Source organism: Chrysoperla carnea, chromosome 1, assembly GCF_905475395.1.
Source record: "Chrysoperla carnea chromosome 1, inChrCarn1.1, whole genome shotgun sequence".
Lineage (NCBI taxonomy): Eukaryota > Metazoa > Arthropoda > Insecta > Neuroptera > Chrysopidae > Chrysoperla > Chrysoperla carnea.
This window is the reverse complement of record NC_058337.1, coordinates 100,312,763-100,323,288: the sequence shown is the minus strand read 5'-3', so window position 1 is coordinate 100,323,288 and position 10,526 is coordinate 100,312,763. Positions and strand designations below refer to the sequence as shown.

At 28.5% G+C, this 10,526-nt stretch overlaps 1 protein-coding gene across 1 annotated transcript; it reads left to right on the top strand.

Moving 5' to 3' along the window:
* Window positions 1-1,740: 1,740 nt before the first annotated feature.
* Window positions 1,741-9,926, top strand: LOC123290750 (hexosaminidase D). The gene is made up of 6 exons (XM_044871048.1): window positions 1,741-1,955; window positions 2,661-3,232; window positions 4,636-4,971; window positions 5,485-5,659; window positions 6,068-6,434; window positions 9,797-9,926. Exons 1-5 carry the CDS (start codon window positions 1,775-1,777, stop codon window positions 6,382-6,384), a joined length of 1,581 nt encoding a protein of 526 aa, XP_044726983.1. The 5' UTR covers window positions 1,741-1,774; the 3' UTR covers window positions 6,385-6,434; window positions 9,797-9,926.
* Window positions 9,927-10,526: the final 600 nt, after the last annotated feature.

Genomic DNA, 10,526 nt, shown 5'->3' with positions numbered 1-10,526 from the left:
ATTAAATCAACTTATTTAGTATATGTATTTTATAAATATTTAATTTTATTGTTAATCAGGTCATTATTATTTAGTGAAAGTGAATTCTAGATAATTTTGTACCAATGTTTATAATAAAAAATATCAGCGGAATTATTCATAAATTATTGCTTAGCGAAAACTATGAGTGCTCAAATTTTATCTGATACTTGGTTAAGGAATATTTAAAATAAATCACAAAAGTGTTTAACTCAATTAAAGCGAAGTGCGATTCTACATTTTTGAATACCTTTAAGTAGTAGAATTAAGTTGAAAAATTGACTGAAAAATGTTAACTCTGTAATAAGAGTTATTAAAATGAAAACTGAATATTTTTAAAGTTCTGTACTTGAGAAATAACTTGAAGCTAACACTTCAGAATATAGGAATTATTATTATTTAAAGCTACCGCTTGACTTTTATTAGGATGTGTTGTCGTTTTGAAGACTTTTTTTTGTTGCAACAATTTGTTAAGCAAGTTTCAAACTACTCCATGGATTTTTTAGTTTTAACTCCATTTAGCTGAACAAATTTTTCGTGCCTAAAGTCTTAAGCCAATTTTACATGTGTATATAAAACCGCTGCTGAACTAAACAAATAATCTAGGCATCAGACCATTTTTTAAAGCCGAACTAGATCTAAAATTTCACAAAAATTAAGTACTGAATTAAGTTTTCATAAGAGCTTTGCTTTGAAAGGGTGTCTAAAATTAAGAAAAGTTATCTGTTTGACTTGAATAATTTAAGAGGCGAAGAATCGTAAGGGACTTTCACGTGATCACAGTATATTGAACTTTCTGTTAACGAAGACTATTAACCCGAGATAAGATTGTATCTCGTGTGGTTGATTTTCTCCGGTGAAACTCTCGCTGTAACGAAGTCACTTAAACAAAACTTCGAACAAAACAATCTTCCACGAATATTCGTTTTACTGGAGTCCGCGATTATGACAAATGCTATAATGATAACTGCAAAATAAATGCTTTAGGTTAAGAAATGTATTTCAACAAACCACGCATCTTTCCTTTTTCTAATGGCTGAACAATTCTCGATAAAAACAAGAATTATGATTTTTGAAGATTTCAAGAAATACTTGGTTTTTGATAAGAATCACCCTATATTACATGGCTCATAAAAACCAAGTGTTTCTTAAATCAGAAATCAGAATCCTCCATAAGCTTATAAATCTTATTCTAGAAGTCTGAAAACCGAATTATTTCACTCCCACTATTCTCCCTTGACTTTCAAAACATTGAATAAGTTAAAAACTTATAAGGATTCAAATCATAATCTTTATTTTTCCACTCTGCATGTTTTCGTGTTACTCATTATGATAATAACAAACAAATATTTTTATTTTATAGGCCATCGAATATATTTATTTTAAAATGGTCTACACGTACGCATACAAAATACTACAATCAGTATGGCGACGAAAAACAACAATTCTACTTATAATAGCATTATTAATATTATTAGCAATCAGTTTAGAATACAATCGTTCCGGTCGATTATTAGGAAATACAGATAATAAATCAAATCGAATTACAAAAACCGAAATGAAATCATTAGTTTTTAATGGTGATAATAGTTTAGATAATAATAAGAATAATGTTAAATTTATAGAAAGTTTAAAATTATTTAATAATAATAATAATAATGAAAAAATATTACAACAAGATACAAATCAATTTATTGACGATGCAACAATCGCTAAACTCGAACAACCTACACGCGATGCAATCGCATATAATCGTATGTTACATATAAACGATGAAAAAAAATTTATCAATCGTATTGAAAATGGTGGTGATCGAAAAATATCAAAACCTTACATACCAAATAAACGGTTAGTACATTTTGATTTAAAAGGTGCACCACCGAAAGTCAGTTATTTAAAACGAATATTCCCATTAATTAAAAATATGGGTGCAACAGGTAATTTAAGATATTTTACTATGCTTTGAAAAATGTTAAACGAGATGTGCTTTAATTAATTTTAATTTTTTAGCTTAGTAGCTAGTAGCTAACACTTCGCTCAATTTTTGTCCAATGCTTTCCGGCGCAAGACTAAGCTTTCTTGAATACTCACGATATCATTTCGAGTTTCCAACGTAATGTTTGTTTACATTTGTATACCCTATATATGAAATATATCAGAGTATATTATATTTAGTCCCAAATATAATGCAAGCACTAATATTCAACCCTGTCTATATAGAGTATTTAAACAGTTAAACCAATCAATTATTTATTTTCGCTTGTTTTATTTAATTATAACCTGCAATGTACTTCTCGAGAGAATTTGGCGAGATTTATCTAATTTTAATTTGAATATTTTCATTGGCCTTTAAAAATGGTAAGTATAAGCATTGCTATCTGGTAGACTAAATTGGAATTACTGATAACGAATCCACTTTCTCCTTTAATAAGTACTAATTATTATCGCCAGTAGGCGAGTTAAAACTCCCAGTTATCAATATCAACCTCTTCAGTCATTTATTTATCGTTTAAATATAATAGAGAAACTCAAAATCATTTTAATGGTTTTTATTTTAATTAAGACCACATCGAGTTTAACATTTTTTCAAAAATCATATACAAATAGTTGACTAATTTTCTACTTTTCCAATACTCTTTTAGGTATTTTAATTGAGTACGAAGATATGTTTCCATTTTCGGGATCATTAAGTGATATCGCAGCTGGAAATGCGTATACGAAAAAAGAAGTACAAGAGATATTAGACGCGGCTAAAGAATCCAAACTAGACGTGATACCATTAGTGCAAACTTTCGGTCATGTAGAATTTATATTGAAACATAAAAAATTTATTCCATTAAGAGAAATTCCAGAAAGTCCACAAGCATTGTGTCCGAGTCGAAATCAATCGTTAGACTTAATACGCGAAATGATTACACAAGTGATGGCATTACATCCGAATGTTCAATATTTACATGTGGGATGTGATGAAGTTTTTCAAATGGGTGAATGTGAGAAATGCCGTGAAATTATACGAGAAACCTTGTTTTTACAACATATCAAAAATGTTGTCAGTATTGTAAATGAACAATGGCCACATTTAAAGATTATTATTTGGGATGATATGTTACGACATATACCAGAACGTACTTTAGATGAAATGAAAATTGGGGAATTAGTACAACCCATGGTTTGGGTTTATGTTGAACAAATTTATCATTTTGTTCAAATTCAAGTAAGTCGGCTCCCAAAATTTTTCTATTTAATTTCAATATGTTTATGTGATAAACTCATAGAGATAATAATACCATAGAGCTGGAAAGACATAGGAAACGTAATAAGTGAATTATTAACCGCAGAGAAAGAGGAAGAATTGATAGAAGTTTTTACCTCTCTATCTCACTGCCAATAATTATTGCAACTAAAATCAAGCGCGGGGGCGACAACACATGTTTTGTTTATACTATTATGGTTATAGCACGCATAAGATCTAATACCTCTCTTCTGCGACCAACCGTTTGGGCGACGACTTTGCAGCTCTACGATATCTCTATGAATAAACTATCATACGCGATTTGGTTATTAACTATGGAGACTGATGCTAGTAAGTCTCTTTCTTTTTCCGAATCTTTGATTCGACTGAAACGCAATTTGCACATCAATCCTATATACAGGGTGTTCTGTTATTGGTAAAAAAATTGTACCACTAAATTAAACTTGTCAAGACAAATGGAAAAGCTCTATACCAAATTTCCATTGGAGGCCTGATGCGGAAGATGTGACTATGGGAAAATAGAAAGATTTATGAATTCACAGACCTATCAAATTCATTAAATTAGTAGGTGTCAATTTAGAATATAGAGGGGACTATCATATGTAAATTGATTGCATTGGGTAGGGAATACTAAAAAAAATATTTTGTTATTATTTATAAAGAAAATATGATTCATCAATACAATTAGATGTGGGAGGTATCAAATTGTATATTATAACAGGTCCGAGTTAGGGGATATAAATTGTGTAATACAGAACACAAAATCTTAAACATTGTCTCACTTTACAACGTCAACACACAACATACATACTTTGGTTTGTCTCGAAGTATATGTATCTAAGCATAAATTTAGCAAAACGGACTGGTCCGTTATCGCACGATAGGTTGCGTACAACACTTAATTTACAGAAACAAGAAAAGCAGTGTAGGTTTTAATGGGTTGGTTTTTATAATAACATAAGTAGCCAAATAGAATTTTTTTGTAATAATTTTGCATTTAGAGACGCCTTCCACTATGATAAAACACATCCTCTATTTAAGTAGTGTTTTATTGGTTTCATTCAAAATTTTATTGAACATTGATTCGATAAAGGTATATTAATTTATTTTTTTAATTATCTCGCAAAGTAGGCTTCAGATCTAAAAGTGGAAAATAACTTTTTCCTTCGTCGTTATGAGTTTATTCTGCAGGATGACGATCTGCAGTCAATAACAGAACGCCCTGTATATATCGCTATCTTCATATACTGTATCACAAAATTAACGATTTCGAAAAGTGTTTCAAACAAAAGTTTCATGGATCATAAAAATCTATTTGAAAGTAGGTACAATTTAAAAATCTTAAAAAAATATTTTTTTTAAAGGTATGGGAAAAATATGCTGCTATATTTCCAACTGTGTGGGCAGCTAGTGCATTTAAAGGAGCATTTGGTGAAACATTGTTTATTCCGAATGCAAAACGTCATTTAACAAATAATTTACGTTGGCTCGAAATTATGGAAGATCAATCAAGTAATTTTAAAAATGGTTTCGAAGGAATTGTTTTAACTGGTTGGCAGAGATACGATCATTTTGCAGTACTTTGTGAATTATTACCAGCAGCTCTTCCATCTTTAGCTTTAAGCTTGATTGCTGTGTCTAATGGTTATTTTAATCAATCGTTAAGAGCTCCATTGCTTTCTTCTTTAAGTTGTCCTCAGGTATTTATTATATACATTTTTTTTGGTAACATGTGCATATTCTTACTCTTTTTCTGATACTTTAACAAAATCTCTTCACAAGATTTTTGAAAATAAAAATAATATTAACCCGACGGGCATTATAAAAACAACAGTTTCTAGATTTATACTATTGATGGTCGTTCATAAAACACACAATGCTTTCAAGGGGTCACCCATTCTGGAAATAAATATGCTCAATTTTGCTTAACTTCAGTGATCTGGCGAGAACCGTAGTTTTTTTTTTTCAATGTGGTATGTATGGAGCATGACGATGAGGCAAGTTCCATGATTTTTGTTCAACCAAAAAGTGCTCAACGCGCCTAAAGAAGTTTTCAGTTCAAAAATATTGTTATAAAAAGTTTGTACCCGGGAATGTTTAACTGTTGGCTTCTGTTCCTTTATTTCTAGTTTGTATATAATATATATAATGTGTCCGAGCTTTTTGTAGTATAATTATTTATATTATTAATTCAATATTCATATTTCTTTCAGTATCAAAGTGCATCTACAAATCGACCATTTATATCATTAGATACTGATCCGTATCTATGGGATAAATTTTCACGATGTATGTTCCCTGGCAGTCCTTTTTTTAAATTAACATATCGTTTAGATGCAGCTGAAACTGAAATTAATGAATTTGTAAATAGTATTACAAAACAAAAAGGTAAATTTTATATTTATTTTTGTTATAAAATCCTTCACATATCTTTCTCTCACTTACCCCTCTTTCATAGCACTCTAAATAGGGGTAAGGGTTGTTTTACACACCTAAAATATATGTACAGTTAAATTTTCTTTTTTTAACGTTAAATAGTCATAACTCATTGAGTATATCAGAACAGATGGCGATAAATTGTATCTTGTATGCGATAATTGTATGTTTGTAGATAAATTGCAGATATAATTAGATGAATACATCCAAACACATCCTTACAAAATTTTACATTTATAATATATCAGGAATGAGAATCAGGATTAGGATATCATGATTTTCAATTGTTTAAATTTTATTTGTATTTAATAAGGTTTATTAATTTCGCAAATAAATAATAAAATTAATTAATTTTTTTAGGCTGGATGACTAGTTATAATGTAAAATATAACTACACTTTACCATTACGTGTAGATGAATTAATGTCTGAATATCCACGTGTTTATCATACAATTTCATCTTTAGCACGTAACGCTCATGATACTATGAATGATGTTTTTGATATTTATACAATTGCTGAATGGGTCGAGCAACGTTTATATCCGTATATAAAACTATTAGAAACTATACAAAGTCAATCAGTGGCATTAAAACAACGTAAAACATGGAAAAAACGACCGTTACCACCATTAAAAGAACTAGAAAAATATGGGGTACCTGTTGAAACTGCAGGTTAAAATTAATTATTTACCATGTTTACGAGCTCATAAAAAAAGACAGTTTGTAGGTATTTAAAGAAAAAAAAATAGATAACTTTTCATGATGGTTATTGAATATATTTTCCGGAACACACGGGTGTTCCTGTTTATGTAGTTTATTTTTGACAACAAACTCAATTTTAGCCTTTAAAATTTGTGAGGAGTTTACGTTAAAAAATTAATTAATAATTCTCCTGCAAGCTACTTTTTGAATGTTTGAAAGAGTAAAATATATGTTCACCTATTTTTCATTTTGTAAAATCTCTAATCAACAGCGATAATTAGAATCACTTGGAAGATACGTTGATAATTACGCTTTTCCGCTTAGAATTTTATTTTATATTGCCCGTAATGTTTTTTGGAAAATCTACTTCATGTATAAAATTAAAATTAATTCAAAATATTGACATTTTTATTTAAGGTAATAATTACTAAGGATGTCTCATTGAACTTTCTGAATTGTAACGGATTTAGGAATATTTATGTGATCAGAAATGAATTTTAAGCACATTGTGAGTGCAATGAAGAAAATATTATTTAAATTAAAAAAAACAATTGAACTACAAATCCAGAAACTTGCGCGTACGTATTTACATTTTTTTTTTCATGCAGTATTAAGAGTATTAAAACTGTTTCTCGGAGAATCGGTTCTAGTTGGTAAAATTACCGATCCGTGGTCACAACCAAGTTAACCTCCGAAAATTAAGTTTAAAACTTTCGTATTATGTTCATACTGCATGAAAAAATAACTCTGTGTAACATCACTGTTCGCGATAAGCACCCCTGTTTTTTCCACATTACGTTATGTCACTAATATTTCAAAAGGTCTGTTCTTATGATCTTAATAATTTTGCCACCGTTTTCATTTTCACCTCAAGTTCACATTGAGCTTTGATAAAACCTTTGCTCATTATTCCCAGTTGTTACAAAAATACTCAACGGGCTCTGTAGTACCGTATTGTACACTTTTTTCGACTTTGGCTTGATGTAGCCATATAATCCGCCACTTGTTTAAATACAATATATTTCAATAATATTAAAAAAATTAAAATAACTTTTTCAAAATTCATAATATTTTCAAAATGGCGATTGTTTAAAACATTCAAAGTCAAATTCCATAAAAAATTGTAGTTAAAAAAATACGAAATCGGGAAAAGCATACATTTTCAACTTACAATTATTATAAATTGAATCCGATAATGCATTGTCCGCTATGTTTTCTTAACACCTTGTATTTGTGATGTTATTCGTGATTGACAGTGTTTTATGAACAGTTGAGTAATAGACCTTTTTCATAAAAAACAGAAATGCTTTTTGATAATTTTTGTATGAAAATATAGGTCGGGTAGAGCCTGTAACTCAAAAATTACGCATTTTTAACAATAAAAACGCTATGAAAAAAATTGTTAAAAAGTCACAATATTTGAAATATTTGGAAACGATTTTTTTTTTGCTTCACCGCACACGTGATCTGTGATGTCAATCCGACAAGCAATGCCAATAAAACAGTGTCAACAGTTGTATTAATATATCACTATTATCAACTTTAAAAGACGTCAAACCAACCTTCGTGTAACATCATGTGTTTCTGGATCGTTTTCGCCAATTTGAATTTTAATGATTTTCATTGTCTGTTTTCTCGGTCATATGGTTTCAAAAAAATCGGGGAAAAAAATTAGCCCATTTATCAAGACATTTACTTTCATTTAAAAAAAAAGAAAAAAAAATGTGAAAAAGGTCTATTGAATTTTTAAAGAATTTATAACTTTATTTGTGAAAAAGTACCTGTAGTATATAGTAATATGGTAAATATGCCCTATTCAGAAATTAATTTTTATATTTCAGTTAATTGAATTAATTAACTGAAACTAATTAAGGTAGTTCTCTGGTGACATGCGTTTTCTTATAAATTCAATCAAATTGAAATATAAGATTAATAAAAGTATTCTGTATGTAATAAAATAAAAGGACATTTTTTCACCATTTGTGGAATGAGATATTAACAATCAAAATATGCATAAATAAATGTAGAAAGAAAATGGTTCTTACCCGGTTTGTTGAAAAGATTAGCAAAAAACAACTTATATATTTGCAGTTGTATGTCTATATTGATTGTATATATAGATACAATGTATTATTATACATTGTTGTTACAAATATTACTCGAATATAAGAGAATGTTTTTATGGACTTGACTATAACGAGTGAACTACCTTAAAAATACTAAGTATTGTATATATTCTTAAAAATTTACAAATCGTGTTTGATTTTCACTTTAGTGAAAGTTATTTTTAGTATTTTAATTATTTTGTGAACTTTACGTCGTCTATCCATTCATTGTTAGTAAAGTTTCCTATAAGGTTATGTTTTACTAACGGAAGTGACTAGCGTTTACTTATTTTACCATTTAAGTATTATATTTCAACGATTGTAACATTCTCCATACAATGTGTGATAAAAAGAAATATAAATGTGATCAAAAATCGAACTAACGTTATCTGGCATTTCATACCAGCTCTATAATTCAAAACCATCAGATGATGTTAATATATGTGTCTATACTTAGTTATTACATTGTTTTGTAATTAAGATGGAATTTTGAAGAGCATCAATTCAAAATATCAGAGATCGCGGGTCCGATTTTCGCTCAGAAGTATATTTTTTTGCATAGTCCGCACTGGTTTCCGTCGTTTTTTGGTAATTAGCATATTTTATTAGAAGCAAATACGTAATTTTAGATAAAATTATGTTGTTAAATCTATAAAATATTATTACTTTTAGTCTAATAAAAGTGAACTAAAAGTGGGCTTAGGTTACAGTTCGTGGACTAATCTCTTAAATTTTGTGTAAGGGGGAGCATTCAAAAATTTAATTTTGTGTTTTTGGGAAGCTTGAAAATTAATTATTATTATCATTTTTCTGAGTTTCACCCTGTCGAAATGGGAATATGAAGGGGGAAACTTTAATGAAGTTTGTTGGGGGCAATCTGGACCTACTATTAAAAATTCTGCGAACTATGATTTAACGCAAACCTCGATATGTGGTCTATATTAAACTTATTTTTTAATCATTATTTTTTTAAGTCTACTCCGCAGTCTATCTCTCTAATTCTATCATTTTTAGTTTTGCGTTCAAGGAAGTCATATGATGACCCCATTCATTTATTTTAAATTAGGCTATTGATCTTTCGAATACTCAAAGATAACCTTATTGAAGGATTCCTCTACATAAAATATAAAGAAAATGGTTTGCTTTCTGAAATATATAATCATACCACGCTTTTTCTTAAAAAAAAAAAGTTTTTTCAAAAACGACATTATTTAGCGAATCCAATTAATAACCGTTAAAATTTCAATATATTATGTCAGTTAATTTGTTCTTTTGCCCACAGACACACGAAATCTAGATTAATGAATATTGTTTTTTTATATTATGTATTAAAATGTTAATAAATTTTGTTAAATAGAGCAGTTCACATAACAAAGTGCATTAAACGCACGTTTAACTATGTAACAATGGGACCGAACTCAGATATTATTAATGTTATGTTAAATTTATCTATGCAATTTTTTTTTTAAGCGATTTCGATAATTCGATGATAGTACCTAAAAACATAAACTAGATTTAGGACAAATCCTTTTCTTTGATTAAATAAAGGCTAATCTAGGAGATTGTCTTATCAATTAATGTACTAATTTTTCAGTACTAATTTTAATATTTTAATTGTTGGAGTTTTCACATTGGATTTTTATTAAAAATTCCATTTCTAAGTCAGTATTTAAAATAAGCATTATTTTAGTATTAAGATTTCAATTATTGAGCTGCATAAATTCAAGTACAAAGATTATTAGAATGTGTATTATTAAAGAAAAATTTATTCATGTAAAAATTAGGTTGAAAATTTCAATATTAAAATTTTTTATTTATTTATTTATTTATTTTGAAGCTCACTCATTTTTAGACTGATTCTCTGCAATAAATGATTTTAAATGTAAAATGAATAAATCTGTTTTTTCAAAACACCCATTTCATGTTGTATTCTTTTTAAATATTTATCAAGTAGAATAGAAAAAATTAATATTCAATATGAATTTCTGAGTGTAATAAGAAACAAATTCCAT

Excerpts from the sequence above, each read along its gene's own strand:
- LOC123290750 (XM_044871048.1), top strand. The coding sequence starts at position 1,775 with ATGTTACATATAAACGATGAAAAAAAATTTATCAATCGTATTGAAAAT. Across the intron at positions 1,956-2,660 it reads TAAAAATATGGGTGCAACAG|GTATTTTAATTGAGTACGAA; the intron begins GTAATTTAAGAT and ends ATACTCTTTTAG. Across the intron at positions 4,972-5,484 it reads CTTCTTTAAGTTGTCCTCAG|TATCAAAGTGCATCTACAAA; the intron begins GTATTTATTATA and ends TATTTCTTTCAG.